At 42.1% G+C, this 16360-nt stretch overlaps 1 protein-coding gene across 1 annotated transcript in view; it reads left to right on the top strand.

Moving 5' to 3' along the window:
* Positions 1 to 16360, top strand: part of LOC139929890 (transmembrane protein 132C) — a 190800-nt gene that overhangs the window by 38091 nt on the left and 136349 nt on the right. The window contains exon 4 of the mRNA XM_078285377.1: positions 16029 to 16169. Coding sequence (XP_078141503.1) covers positions 16029 to 16169 — 141 coding nt within the window. The remainder of the gene's footprint in view (positions 1 to 16028; positions 16170 to 16360) is intronic.

Genomic DNA, 16360 nt, shown 5'->3' with positions numbered 1-16360 from the left:
TGCACCCACTTTGTGTGTTTGTGTTTGTGTGTGTGTGTGTGTGTGTGTGTGTGTGTGTGTGTGTATGTGAGCAGTCTGACTGACAGTGCACTTCTCTTTGGATCACAGACTGATATGAGATGCATTGTTGTGCCATTCTCTCTCTCTCTCTCTCTCTCTCGCACATGCACACACACACACACACACACACACACACACACACACACACACGCACACACACCTCAGGCTCCAGTGGCTGCCCTATCATTGAGTCTCTGCTCCCAGCTGTATGTGTTGATCTAACCTGTTGTTTGTTGATTTTGTTGACATGTTTATTTGTTTGTTCTGCCTGCCAACTGATACCTTTGTTACCGTTGCTATGGCCCATTGAGACCTGTGTGTCTCTAGCCTGGGGCGGAAATGTGTGTGTGTGTCTGTTTTGTTATGGTTATGTGTTATGTGTTCAAACAAGACATTGTGTGAGTGTGTGTGTCTTCATGGGTATGTGTTCAAACAAGACATTGTGTGAATGTGTGTGTGTGTGTGTGTGTGTGTGTGTGTGTGTAGACTTGGTCTTAACTCTGCATCAATTAAACCAAGTCCAGTGGGACTCCTTAGTCGATTAAATACCAATCTGACCCCACACATGCACACGCACACACACACACACACACACACACACACACACACATACCATACTGTACATATAGACACAAAGACACTTGTTTGAATATACATACAGATAGAATCAACACATAGAGAGGGAAATAGAAATTTAAAAAATACAAACACAATAAAACAAAAAAAAAGAAAACACACACACACACACACACACACACACACACACACACACACACACAGAAACATTTCTCTGCCTCCCCATATTGATTAGCCTCTCATCATCCCACCTCTCATTTAGAAGGGAAGACTTAGTTGGACCTCCTCTGCTCATAATAAATGGGAAGCTGAAGTCGTGGACTCCTAAGATTTCATCTTTTCATCCAAATGAGCTTCATGGAGCTTTATTAGTCTGCTGACTGAGCAGTTCTGAACCACATGCGGCCCATATTCCCCTAATATTCTCCCTGGTGTTATCACTGCTTCCACAAAAATCAGTCTCCTGTTCATTATCAATGGAGCGACTCCCCAAAGTGTCTCTCGATACCAGCAGCCGTGATCATGTTCACAGTTCTGCCCTACAAAGGAAAAAGGCAGTAACTTTTTGCTGAAAATGACACAGTCAGCATTAGGTCAGAGGGGAATAACAAGATATCTGGTAACACTTACCAATAACCATCATTAATTAATGGTGAAGTAACCTTTAATATTATTATTTAATGTAAAGTAACAACTAATTGATGAGTAGTTTGTTCCTACATTGTTTACTAATTTATAGTAAATGACCATTTGTTAATCATTTATAAATATTGAATTAGGATTTATTTTTTTTAGCTTGAATAATAGATTATTGACAAATTGTTCACTAAGGCAATCAAAAATAATTTAATTATGATACAATTTATAAATGATTGACTTATTCTCCACTCATTAATGAATTAATAAATGTATCTTGTAAACTAGATGTAGAACAGAATGTAGACCAATGCAGATAATTTAATAAGTGTTACTGAATAATTTTTTTTGAATTTTTACTAAGTCAAGGAATTAAATAATCTTCTCAAAAGTCAAATTTCAGTTTCACCCTCTGAGCAGTTGCTGCCTTTTTCCTTAACAGGACAGAAATCTAGACCAAACTGTGCAGCATCGGAGGAAACCACGTGACGTATACTGTATGTTTATTGGTGGGAATTTCCCTTTAAGCACCACTGGTAAAGTGAGAGACTGAGCGGGTTGGGGGTGGAGGTTGTCACGTGAATGAGCAGCTGAAAAGGGGTATTCTGGTTAGATATATCTAAAGGTGAAAGTGACGCATTTCACCCTGTGCCTCATGAAAGCGATCTGTGGTAGAGTAGCTTGTTGCTACACAGCTAATCTGGGAGCGCAGCCCAGAGGACGAGCTCGCAGCTCCGTCACCAGCCAGCTTCCCACCGCTACTGTGTCTTTGTTTACAGAGAAATGTGTCTTCTAATCTCGTGTGCAGTGGGAGGCAGAGTGGGCGGCTGTATTGCATGTGTGAGGGTTTTTCTAAAAGAAATCCAGTATCCAAACATCAAGCGGTACAGATTATGTTATCAGTGTCCCGCTTAAGAATGTGTACCAATGTAGCAGTTGGAGAAGTCCCATGCTTTACTGCATGCTTGCTGAACTGCTGCTGCACTTTGGCTCCATCCTCTAACAGGAATTACTTAAGTGTTGCTCTCTTTTCAGCTGTCGTAAATTACAAGGAAGGGTTGAGACGCTCGAGTTTTGTGTTATGATAAAACGTTGTGTTGCTACTGTAAACATTTGAGAAAGAATTGCCTGCAGTACTAATGCAAGATTGATGAATTGTGACATCTCAGCTGTACTTATGCAACCTAACATAACCGATACACACCCATTCACCACTCTGCCTCATTGATTGTTTCATCAGTTCCTGCTGATCGGATTATGTATATCCGCTTGAAAGACTAACTGCTGACTGACTTGACACGAAAGGAAAACTACGGTAAAGAAAGCTGTGAATAAACAAAAATTTAAAGGATTTTTTTTAGGGTTTAATAACTGTTGGATTTATGCATTTTTCAAACAATGAGCTTTTCTTGAACTGAACTGTTACGAAGTATGTTATTTTGTGTTACGTTTAATTGTGGGATTACCATCTGGATTGGTTATTTTATTATATTCAATATAATTGGTTCTGCATTGAAAAGTTTGTTGTGTGGTTTTTCATTGTGTTAATCAAGTATATTTGGTTGGTAAAAGGTTATAACACAACGTTGCAATAGTGCATGAATTGAATTTACCTTTTGTGGGTTTGATATTAACTCTAAATACAGTAAATTTGACTTTGGCTTGAACTGACTGGCACAACAGACAACCTAGACAAACTATCACAGAATGCATGAATGGGAACTTTTTCCACAGCTTCACCGTAATTATAGTTTAGTTATGACTGTAGGCGAGGCCAGTGGCTAATTTACTGCTCCACAGCTATACTTGACAACCGCCATGCTGAAAAACTGTCTGCAGTTACTTTACCACTGTCTGGCTGCCATGCCTTCCTCAGTTCATCACCCTCTTCATCTTCTTTCTCCTCCTCATCATCATACCCATGTTCATTCTCTTCAACAATAGGCCTTCCACAACATAATGCTGTGTTGTGAAGCATGCAGCACACAACAATACATTTGTAGCCATTGAAGCAGACTTATTACTGTATGCTTACTGAACGTGAGACAAGTTTTTCTCTCTTTATAGCTGTGGGAATTCACAAAGAATGATTTGGTAACTAGGTGGCTGAGAGACACTAGACTTTGTGATGCAGTATATTAAAGGGGCATTAAGTAACTTATACATTATGTCGACTTCTGTGCTACTGTAGCTAATGGACAGAAATATAAAAGTCACATTTCCATAATAGAATGAGTAAGCAAGCTAATTAGAGTAGAGAAAGTCTAGTGAAGAGGTAATGTATCACGATGCAAATAATACTGCTTTGTCATCTGCTTTTTTGGCTTGAGAATAAAATATGTTGTGATGCCGGTCATTAGCTCGTGGCGCCGTCCCCCATCTTTGAGCAGCTGAAAATGTGAGAGGTGGTTCATTTCCAAAACAGAAAGTACAGGCTGGAAAGTGAGATTTTGAAAGCCTGGCCAACTAATCACTGAGTCATTGGTATTGATCAGCAGCCCTATGAACCCCCTGCAGATATATTATGGTCATTTTGTGCTCTGGGACAGTAAAAAATCTTAATGCACCTTTAAATTGCTTCTACTGTACAGCATTAAAGAGAGAATTGTCTGCAGTAATAACGCGGGATAGATGTAGCATGAATGCAGGAGGCGGGGCTTCTATAACGGCTTCCCCTGCAGCGCTGGTAGTGCTGAGGCCTGACTTTACGCCGCTTGTTCCAAACAGCAATATAAAGCAAAGAGCAGGTCTGGAGCAGAAGGGAACTGATGGCGTTTTCCTCGCTCATGCATAATTAACACATAAGAATAGGCAAACATATGCGCACACAGGCATGTATGGCTCACACACACAGGCAAAGAGGCATGTACTGGATTCACAGAAGATTATATACATACATTGAGTTAAACACACACACACACGCACACATAGACACATCTGCACACACACACACACACACACACACACACACACATACCTCTGTGTTTTCCAGCAGCTTTCATCTTTATTACACAATAGTCATTTTGCAGTAAACTTATATAACTAGGGAGCCAGCTGCTCAGAGAGAGAGAGAGAGAGAGAGAGAGTGGAGAGAGACAGAGAAAGAGAGAGAGACAGGAAAAGAGAAAAGTGAGAGAAAGAGACAGAGAGGGGGAGGAGATGGAGGAGAGAGAGACAAGACAGCGGGAGAGAAAGAGAGAGAATGAGAGTGACAGAGAAAGAGGCAGAGGGAAAGAGAATGACAGGAAGAGGAGAGAAGAGAGAGGGAGAGAGAGAATGAAAGGGGGGAGTTAGAGATAAAGTGGCAGAGTGAGAGGGGGCAGAAAATGAAAGGGAGGGTGAAAGGACAACAGAGGAAGAGAAACCACGGAAAAGAGGGAGTGAATGAGAGGCGTTAAGAAGGAAAGAACGAGAGTTGGAAGGAGGGAAATTAAAAGAAAAGGAGGGAGAGAATGAGAAAACAGGAGCGAGCGAGCAATTCTGGGCAGCAGGCTGAAACAGATGTTCTCACAGCGAGACGCATTTGACCTGTGACCCCCCAACATAACGCCCTCTTTTACTTCCTCCTTTCAAATATTCAACTACTGCTTATTAAAAACTTCCAAACGTTCAGCTCCCCATCTGTCTCACCGAACCCTCAGAAACAACGACAACTGTTTATTCAAAACTTTCCAAACCTCATCTGCCTGAAACAGCTAAGTACGTTACATTCTAGGTTTCGCTGATGCTATTTTCCCAGAGTGACAGTGAGCAGTAACCTATGATTCCCAGATCACCAACATTGCAGGCAAGGGTGCGTTCACAGCAAGCATCTCAATCGAACTCCGGTGCGTTTCCTCCTTTAGTCTGGTTCGTTCGGGCGGGTGAGAGCGATGTCATTCGAACCAGGGTGGCACCAAATACCCGCACCGAGACCGCCTGAGAAAGAGAGAACGTAATCGTACAAGGTTTTATGAGTATGTTGTTTTGTTGTTCGGCCATTGATCCATATGGTTTTATGGGTATAAGGATGGATATTGACATCTGTGTTCTTACCTGGTATGAAGACCAGAGATAAGTCCGTAGTTAAAGTTTCGGAGCCGCTCCCCGTCTGCCAAAATCTTAAATCTCGCGGGATGACAGGTTACCAAAACTCTGTCCAATAAACAAGCTTCTTTTGAGTCATATGACTTTTGTTTACAAGTCCTGGTTCGCTTGTATTCAGGCCGTGTGAAAGTAAATGAACCACATACAAAAATGTTACAAAGTAAACTTTTCAAATATGGTTTGGGCCAACGAGAACAAACTGTAGGTGTGATCGCACCCTAACTAATAGTAAGGAGTGCAAGGGTCAGGGCCACATTGTCCTGAAAATAGATCCAGTGATGTAGTGATCGATGAAAAGGTGAGTGTACAACCCGTCACCAAAACCACCAAACCAAATCAATTGTATTTTCAGAAAAGTACTAATTTATGCTTTTTCCCTTAAAAGATCCAATCGTCATATCACTTAAATTTCAGAATAAAGGTTTATATCAGCCAATAAGGTGGATAAACTGAGTTCGCATTGCATCCTTGAATAGATTGTAACAAAATAAATAATCTGAGCCAAGAATGATTATGCATGATCACAGGTGGACACATCCTTACTTTATAATAGAAAATTTGCAACTTGTCACTTGTAAAAAAGAAAGATATCGAGGATTTTCTCTGTATTGCAATCACAACAGCAGATTGTTTCAACTCTGCCTTTCACAAACAAGGAAATGCGGGAAATTAGATTTTAATGATTTGACAGTTGACTCATTTAAATGCCACTGATGTGTCCAGCGATGACAGAGTGTCTCCAGAATGTATTTAGAAATATGTAGGTGATGTATTGACTTGCATTGCACACATCTGTCTGTCTGTATCGAACAAAACGGCAACCATTTATTAATAACTTCAAAACTACTTGGCCGCCGGTGTTGTTTCTTTAACTCTGGAAACATCAAAAAATGTTTATTTAAAGTTTACTGGTTTTAATTGCATGCATTCTAGGCACTTTATTGTTTACATTGACTAACATTTCCCTTTGGCTCCTCCCCCAAGAGGAATTGTTTAGAATAGTTTGCCTCTATTTTCAGGCATACAGGCGTACAAGGCATGGTCTGGGAACTGGTTGGTTGAGAGAAACTAGAGTTTTGTGTTACAACATACCGTAAGAATTCAGTTCTACTGTGGGACACTGTATAGAGTCATCTGGAGTATTGATGCCTTTTGGATGTAGGATAAACGCAGGAAGATGGACTCAGTATGCTTCCCGTACGCCTTCCCCTAAAACATCTGCTCCAACAACAACTTCAGACAAACAATATGTCTTCTTTTACTTTTGTCTCTCAGACACATCTGCTGCTATACATGCAGCGGCGTTTCCTGACACGCAGCATATGGCTACAGGTCTGCTCTTTTGTTAGGAGAAGAATGCCTTTTCGTTCACATTTACATTTTAGGCATTTAGCTGACACTTTCATCCAGAGTGACTTGACAATGAGTGCAACTGTAGAATGAGTTTAAATTCCTTGAACATTACAAGCAACCAACAGTAAGGAGTGCAAGGCTCAGAGCTACAAAAAAAAAAGTAGTACCACTGCAACCCTAGAATGATAGTGCATAATGAAGGAGTATTAAGAAAGAGAATAAAAGCAAGGAAGGAGGAAGAAAGGATTTTTATTGTAATAACAAATGAGCTATAGTTTTATAAGTGCATTTTAGAGTGCATTGGCATTCATACCTGAAGCCTCTATTTTGTGTACCCACACTGGTTGTCCTGTCATTGTTGGCACCCAGAGTGAGATGAAGCGTTGACATGACACTTATCAACCCATGGACATTGTTGAAGTTGCCTCTGGATGCTGGTAATGTCTAACTTTAAGTGCAATGGCAGGGTTCCTGTAGGTGAGCATAGGTCTGGTGAGCTCGGTCTCTGCCTTCAAGGGAGAAAGGGGCAAAATTAGAAGGACTATGGCGACTTGGTGTTGCTCACTCTGTGTGTTTGTTTGTTTGTCATGTGTTTGTGTGAAGAAAGTATGTGTTTTCCGATCAGATATGATCAAATGGACTTATCATTTTATATCTTACCTTGTGTTCTATGTGTTTTAAGTGTTAAGTGCTAAGTGTCTTAAGCATCTTGTGGTTCATTTTAATCATTCTTTGTCCCTCTCTGTCTGTTTTAAGTGAGCTTGCCAAAACAAATCCCAATCAACCATGTTGAGGAGGCAATAAAGTATTGAACTTGAACTTGAACTAATCAGTGCTGACAGCAGGGATGTCTGGGATGGAATGGTGTTGTAGTTCACTGCTGAACCTGCTGCAGGTGCCAAACCAAACATCTACGATAGGAAATGCCCTCTTGATAACCCCAATGACACACCTGCTCTCACCCAACCCCCCTTTCCTCTTATAGCCAACACAGGTTTCTACCTACAGCTTCTTTCTACCTGCATCCAAGACAGTCTCTGAGCAACCACCATAGATTACACCACACACAGCGTGTATCATCAACTTCTGTGAATTGGGAATTGGTTTGAAGCTAAACTTCAAACGATTACTTCTAATCTGCTGCAGAATCGCTCATGAAAAACCAATAAAGAGAAACAAAGATCAAAATGATACATATAAGAGGAGCACATGAACCTTGAGGGCTTAAGACCTAGTTTTCTACCCTAAAACATTGTTTACCAACTCGATGCCTTTTGGAATAACACATCTGAATCACTCTTAAGCCTTGGTAGGCTTACTAAGCCCTTTGAGCTGCATTCTTGTCAAAGGGATCTGTCAGTTTCGAGCCCTTACAAGCCCACAGGCTCTAAACACACAGAGAGTTTCTAAGCAGTAAGAGCTTACGCTTTGTTGGGAGTTTCCCTGGAGGTTCCCTCACCACACACCAGGCATTTGCCTTGGTGACATTGGTGCAGAGACAAAGAGTTTCAAAGTACATACTGACACAGTGCAAGCACACCAGAACCTGACATACAGCGTCGGTATTGTAGAAGCCCCCCTTCATGTGTTTATCTTACATCTATCCTTCACTGATACTCAGATCAAGATAAAGATAAACTTCATTGTCCCCAGGGGGAAATTTGCCTTGGACATGCATAGCTGCTACATAAAGAGAGGACGACAGACAAAACAATACAGTGCAGTCACAAACACAAGTGGCACATAGTCAATACCCCTCTATCTTCCGGCATTCAAGAGTTTCACTGATAGAAGAACAAAGGAGTTTTTATATCGGCTCAATTTCCATTGTGGAATCCTGAAGCCTCTGTCTGAGAGGAGCGGGTCAAATTGTGACTGGAGAACATTAAAGGAGTCTGAGATTATTTTCCCAGACTGTTTAATGATGGTCTGATGGAAGATTGTCTACTGCATTTTTCAGCAAAATGCAGTAAATAGTGTGATTTCTACAATGTCTGCAGATAGATAGATAGATAGATAGATAGATAGATAGATAGATAGATAGATAGATAGATAGTTGTGTGTGTGTGTGTGTGTGTGTCTACACAGCAGCACACAATGTACATGAGGCCATGGACAGAAAAGTAAAGAAAGAAAGAAAGAAAGAAAGAAAGAAAGAAAGAAAGAAAGAAAGAAAGAAAGGAGAGGAAACACCTAGAGGGCCTCTCTTCCAAGTGTGTGTAAAATTGTGTGTGTGTGTGTGTGTGTGTGTGTGTGTTCCTCTCACCCTTCTCTTGCAATTACCAGGATGAAAGTATCTCTCTCTCTCTCTCTCTCTCTCTCTCTCTCTCTCTCTCTCTCTCTCTCTCTCTCTCTCTCTCTCTCTTTCCCTCACACACACACACACTCTTGGAAGTCAGTCTAGGTCCTCTCCCTGTCTCTCTCTTCTTCACTCGCTTCCTTTTTGTTTCTGTTTCTCCTCTTTCATCTTGTCTTTTCCCCCCTCTCTCTCCTCCTCTCCGTCTCTCTTTCTGTCAAGCGAAAATCTGTTCTTCTATCACCAGATGCTCTTCAAGTTAACCTGGTGGCCAGAGTTATCGCCAGCGCTGTAGTGCAGTGATTTACTCACACACACGCACACACACACACACACACACACACACACACACACACGCCACATGCCACACACATCTGCTTGACCTTGTATCAGCGCTGATTGTGTTTGTGTGTGTGTATGTGTGAGAGAGATAGTGTGTGTGTTTGTGATTATGATTAGGCCTGTGTGTGAACAGGTAGCAGATGAAATATTACACCTCCTTTGATATAACACTCTTGACAAGCGTTGTACAACAGCCCAAAAAATGATTTGACTCAAAGGAATACATTTAACTTAATTGATTCTCCTTGCTAGTAAAATAATCTGTTATCCCTTTCACACACACACACACACACACACACACACACATATATTACAGTATGATGATGCTGCTATCTGGGTTACTAGTCCAGTGTGAGAAGGGTATAAATGTGCATCAGTTCATCCACATACCTCTCTTTCCGCCTCTCCATTCAACTTTTCTCTGCAGACGACTTTAGTCAACTTCAGCTGTACATGGTAACGATGTTCCCGAATCCAAATACAATATTCGGCAAAGCGTGAATAATGTGTTTGACCTGAATATTTTTTCCGTCCGGATTTTTTCAATATCATTCGGATGTTTTAATAGTATGACTGTAATCGCAGAGAAAACATATTTAGCTGAAGATAACTTCATCTCGTTGAACTTAAGAGGAGAAGGAGGAGGAGGCAGAGTTTGTTTCTGTTCTCCAGTCAGTCTGCCTGCTTCACACAGAGAGAGAGAGAGAGAGAGAGAGAGAGAGAGGGAGAGAGAGAGGCTTGTTTGCACGCTTTCTGTTAGTCTCATCATTTTGATTACTAATTTAGCTTTGGTGAGGCCAGTTTGTCTCTATTTCTTGTCACGGCGGGTCTGATCTGCTCTGCTCATAGACTTTATGAGTCGGAGTTGGTTTGACTGGATGAAGACTCCCCATCGCTCCACTGCTGCTCTTCACTTAGACAAATTCGAGTAGGGGCACAGTAGCCAAAGACACAGGCTATTTCTCCCAGGGAAGCTTTTGATTTTTCTTCATTTTTATTTACATCACAATATGGAAATTAAACCGGATGCTATTTCATTTGCACTTGCCATCTCTAAGATTTTTTTTTATAACGCAGATAAGACACATTTTTAATTGCGGAGGCAGCAATAGATGTAAATACGTTCAGTTGAAGCTTGTCAGTTTATCAAACAGACTGTGTTTCAGCCCAGTAGTCCAGTTTATGTGGATTTATCCTCATTGAAGAAACATTACGAAGACAGAAAGTGAAAATGGCTGATAGATAAAGAGAGAGAGAGGCAGAGAGACAGAAAGAAAGTGAAATAAAGTATGGGGGAAAGTTTTGCTTGTCTTCCTGCATTACCTATAAAAACAGACATAGACAGAGAAAAAAAGACACACACACACACACACACACACACACACACACACAATAACGTACAAACACTTGTCAAGCTCTGGTGCTGTACGTGGATCTGACAGAAGCAGCTTAGGGACGCAGCCTTGTCCATCATCCTGCTTGTTGACAGACACGCACACACACACACACACACACACACATGCACACCAAACTAAGTCCTGACAGATGCACCACAGGGACAGTGTGGCCCTGTGTTTGTGTACATATGTGACTGTGCATGTGTGTGTGTGTGTGTGTGTGTGTGTGTGTGTGTGTGTGCGTGTGCATGTGTGTGTGTATCAGCCCCAACGCAAGCGAGCAAAGTCATGCTTCTACCTTTCCTCCCACAAAAATCAACTCCAGCAACCACTAAAAGCTGTAGACTTGCTTGTGACTGAAAGCTCCATTCTCTCTTGGATTCATTTTACTTTTTACTGAATCAACAGAGCAGTCTGATCCTCAAGTTTGGGACTTGGGCACCCTTGGGGGTGTTGTGATGAAGTTAGGGAGTCGTGGAATATACTGTAATGTGAAAAAATATATTTTCGATCTACAAATTTATTTTTGTCAATGCGTTTTTTGTGAAATAATGGATATTATCAGACTCAAGTAGGGAACAAAATGCAAAAGTGTGAAATTTTCAATCATTTGGTGTGAAAGAATGACCATTATGGGGATTTACGGCTGCAGCAAGGAGCCGAGAGTAAGCCCAAAAATGTTAAGAGCCACTCCAATTGTACATACATGCAGATATTGATTTTAGCTGTAGGATTTAAAGCTGTAGAGGAGCTGGGGAAACAGTGTCCGGGCTGCTCTTCAGGCCCTGCTGCCACCCTGATCCCGATAAGCTGCTGGAAAATGGAAGAATGGATGAATTAAAGATGCTAGTTAGAGACATACATCTGTAATCCCTTCTTTTAACTTTGCTTAGTTAGCACACGTATTACAATTATTAGATTTAATCATCACTGTTATTATCCAGAGATATTTTATGTGAAGAATCTAGCAGTGTCTACATTTCTCAGGTGTGAGGCCACCAAAAAAAACCCCCAAAAAACCCAATTAAACTAAAATAGAAAAAGATACAATGTGTAAGTGAATGAGCAAGTTTTAAACTAAAACTCAAAATCGTATCTCTTCAGTGAATGTTTTACACAGTCCCAGATTCTATACACAAATTAACATTGAAAACGCTTAGTGATTTAATATGCAGTTTATTTCATTATATTTTACTTTATTTCTATTTCATTTACGTTTGAATCTGTGCTTTGGCAACATGAGCATATGTGCGCCATGCCAATAAAGCTCATTGAATTGAATTGAATTGCAATTGACATGAACGCTGATTATCCGGGCAGCCTTTGTTGGCTGCCTGTCAGCGCTGCCTCAGTCTCACTTCCCTGTCACAGAACGTCTGACAGTGTTTACCAGCAGTCACGAGCGTCACGCCGTCATGCTGGACGAGTGACAACAAAAGGAAACACTGCGATGTTGTCACCTCTTCCTCCCTGATCTCTAACCCCCCCCTTTTACGGTATAATTTGAGCATCCTCCCTCTGCGCAGAAAATAGGTAATTTCTTTGTTTTGACGTGGATTAATGTTGTAGTCTGGTTGCTGCTCTTCAAACCTTCGTAATCATCGGTAATCAGTCTCACAACATGCAGTGACAGGCCTCTATTTCTTGTAAAAGTGGTGGTTTCGGGCTAATTCGGGTTGTGGATCCACGTCTGTCACAATTTTGGTTCCAGTTTTAGTTCTAGTGAATGGATGCAGCTCGAATTCCACTGAAAGCATAACATTTTACTACTTAGTTGTATGTGTTTTTGGAGAAAATCAAAACTATAGAGATCTTTTAACTTTGCATTTTATCTAGCAAAAGAAAATGCAATACATTAAGCCATTTTAGCTTTGCATGCAACAGTTTATGAAATGATTCATGTGTCGTCCTTTCAATTGTTAACGTACAAATCAAAATATTTACCAATACACAAGATTTTATATAATTATGTAGCTCCTATGAACATATATATATACACATATATTAACCTCACACTCAATTTCGGAACCATCTCACAGGAAACCACACATTTAAATAAAATCTACTGTAAAATGCAGTGATTTAACATTATGAGTAAAGAATAAGATTTGGGCTCACACACATAAGGAGTGTTTTAGAGTGCTGGATAATTTTTTACAGTATGTTTTTACAGTAATATGATTTGTCTTTGCCACGACCTTGTCCTCTAAAAATGTGTCTGGTGTGAAGTTCTCTGAGTCGGTGTTCAGGTGTATATTTCTCCTCCCTCACACTCCACTCCTGTCAGTCTGTCATTTAAAGTCTATCCACTCTTTTTTGTTTTCTCTCTCTCTCTCTCTCTCTCTCTCCTAACTCACTGTATTGTTTTACATACTTCTGTTGCCACAGTCTGGGTACAGTAAGCTTCCTTTGGAGTGGATTATTTTAAAGTCTGGGTTAGTGGAAGGGGAGCAGAGAGATGGTGGAGAGGGAAAGACGGAGAAAAAGAATGGAGCAGAGAGATGGAGAAGGAAAGAGAGAGAGAGAGCGTGAGGGGAGAGACCGAGATAGAGAGAGAGAGAGAGACAGAGAGAGAGAGAGAGAGAGAGAGAGAGGAGGCAGTTGAATTATAAAGGAGGAGTTTTTTGGGAACCGCCCGCCATTCTTTACTGCTTTATGCGTCCCCAGAGCACACACACACACACACACATACGTACACACACACACACACACACACACACACACACGCACACACACAATCTAACTTGGGAACTTGCGCACACACAACACCAAAAACAATGCACACACTATCTTACTTGCAAGACATGCACGCACAACACACACACACATCATTTCTCGCCAAAGCACATGCACACAACACACACACTCGTACTTGCAAACACGCACACACACACACACACACACACAGTCATACTCGCAATGGCATGCACACACATAGCCTATACGTACGTAAAGCGATTTTGTTTTGGGTTTTCTTTTTCTTCCTTTTCCTAACTCCAGCACACACAGACACAGACACAGACACAGACACAGACACACACACACACACACACATACACACACACACACACACACACACCGTCACGACCATTGTCGACCAGGGAATATTCTTTTCCTCCGTTAAAATAAAGTATTTGCCAAACCCCGGCTCTGAGAGAAGGAGTTCAGAGCGAGAGAAACAGAGGAAAAAGTGGGTTTTCAAGTTTTCACAAGGGGGGCTCTCCCCTGCGCCAAACTTGTTCAGACACACACACACATGCAGGTGCACACACACACACATATGCATAAACACACACATGAACATATGTAGAGGGAGCATGGCAAGGGACAGGCATGACACATTTGCAAGCGGTTTTTGGCAAGACATGAAGAGAGAAAAACAGAGAAAAGCAATAATGAGAGAGGAGACAAAGAGGATTGGCTGTTCCTCTTTTGAAAGGAAAAAGTTAACTTGAGTGTGTGTGTGTGTGTGTGTGTTTGTGATTGTTGTTTGCCAGAGAGTGTTGTATGTGTGTGTTAATAAGAGAAGCAGTAAACAAACTTGAATGTGTGTGTGTGTGTGTGTGTGTGTGTGTGTGTGTGTGGATGTGAGTGCATGTGTGTTAATAAACTGAGGGAGGGTCTTGTCAAGGTGATAAATAGAACAAAACACACCGGGACGGATTAGAGAGAGAGAGAGAGAAGGAAGAGATTAACCATAGGAGGCCCTGAGATAGAAGGATGGAGGAGGGGTGGAGGGAGGGCTATAGCAAGGTAGATAGGGAGGGAGAAAGGGAGGGAGGGAAGGAAATCACACCGGGACAGATGAAAGACGGAAGAAAACTTTTAGAAGGAGGGGAGGAAGAGCGAAGGCGAGGTGCAAAACGTATAGATGAAAGGAGAAACCTGGTGAAGAAAGGAAAGAGAGTCAGGAAAGGAGGGAGAGAGTAATGAGGGAAGAGGGAGGAGAGAGGAATGGAAACAAGGGAAGGAGGGAAGGATGTAGGGGAGGAAGATCGGGAAGAGGGGAAAGGAAGGGAAGGGAATCACACCGGGGATGGAGAGAGAAAAGAAAATATACAGATTAGAGGAAAACCTGGAGAAGAAAGCAGAGAAGGGAGGGAGGGAGGGAGGGAAGAGGGGATAAGAACAAGGAAGGGAAGAGAGAAGGAGGCATGGAGGGAGGGAGGGATATAGGGAGATAGATAAGGAAAAAGGGAAGGATGGAGGGAGGGAGGGAATCACAGCGGGACAGATGAGAGAGGAAAGCGAACTTGGGAGGGAGAGGAGCAGGAGGAGGAAGAGGGATGGAGGCAGAAAGCATACAGATTAGAGGAAAACCTGAAGAAGAAAGGAGAAGAGAGGGATACTGGGGGGAGGGGGGGTATAGGGCAGTATACAAGGGAGGGAGGGAGCGAGGGAGGGAGGAGCCACACTGGGCCGGTGGCGAGAGAAGAAAGGAAAACCTATGGAGGTAGGGGAGGAGGAGGAAGGATGGCGGATGGCGGGAGGGAAGGAGAGGCGGGAGACGTAGATTAGAGGGAAACATGGAGGGAAGAAAGGAGGGAGGGAGCGATGGAGGGAGGGAGAGAAGAAGTAATAAAGGGGAAGGGGAGAGAGGCAGGAGTATAGGGAGGGAGAATGGGAGAGGTGGGGGGTCCTGATGAGAGGAAACCATGATGGAGAAGAAGAAGCAGAAGAAGAAAAGAGGAGAGGAGCGGAAGGAAGGAAGGAAGGCAGGAGAAGGAGAAGGAGTTATATCACTGCACATTAAAAGAAACACAACCCTAGTTCATGTCTTTCTCTCTTTCTCTCCGCACGGAAACGATCATGTCAAACTGCATTTTGAAATGTGGCAGTCTGATGTCGCTCAGAAACACACATCTCGTAGAACACAACTCAATCCAAATCTTCAACTTCAGCGTACATCCGCTAAAAACTTTTGGAAGAGATTCTCCTGTCATTCCTCCGTCGTCTTCCACCAAAATGCACAGTGGGAGGCGGCACCATGCGGCGTGAATACATTTGAAAAGACATTTTATACAAAGAGCGTATGGCACGTATCGAGGATTAAAGAAAACCAGCGAGAAAATCAGGGCAGGGAAATTCCAAGCGAAGCAAATTCAATTTTAAGCAAATTTCCCCAAACCGTCAACGCGATGACTCTGCTCTCTTTCCTCTTCTGTTCATGATGCATCGTTGTGTGTTTTGGATCGACCGTGTTCCAACCTTTCTTTCTTTGCTTTCTCTCCTTTTCTGCCTACCCGTTTTTCATGTTTTTCCATCTTTATTTCTCTCTGTAGGGCGTGGTTCCAGTCGGGCATCAACTTCCTGGCTGTGAAGCCTAGCAACCTGGTTGCCTGGGAGATCAAACAGGAAATGGCACCGGGAAGCAGTTCGCTGGCGGTGATGTGCCAGAGGAAGTCTTCCTCCACGGCAGAGAGGTAGGAACAAATCCCCTTTACCTACTCATCTGTCTTACAGCAGCTTGTATTTCCTTTCCTTAAAATGCCTGAAAATGTCTTAGATTATCTCAATTTAAGGCTTTAAAAAGTATCGAAAAAAGTATCGGCTTAAATACACAATAAGAGGTCTTACTTATTTTCACTGTAACATTATCATAAGCAAAAATCTG

This window comes from Centroberyx gerrardi, chromosome 8 (genome assembly GCF_048128805.1).
Source record: "Centroberyx gerrardi isolate f3 chromosome 8, fCenGer3.hap1.cur.20231027, whole genome shotgun sequence".
Classification (NCBI taxonomy): domain Eukaryota; kingdom Metazoa; phylum Chordata; class Actinopteri; order Beryciformes; family Berycidae; genus Centroberyx; species Centroberyx gerrardi.
Note: the sequence above shows the minus strand (reverse complement) of the source record. Positions and strands in the feature narration are given on the sequence as shown.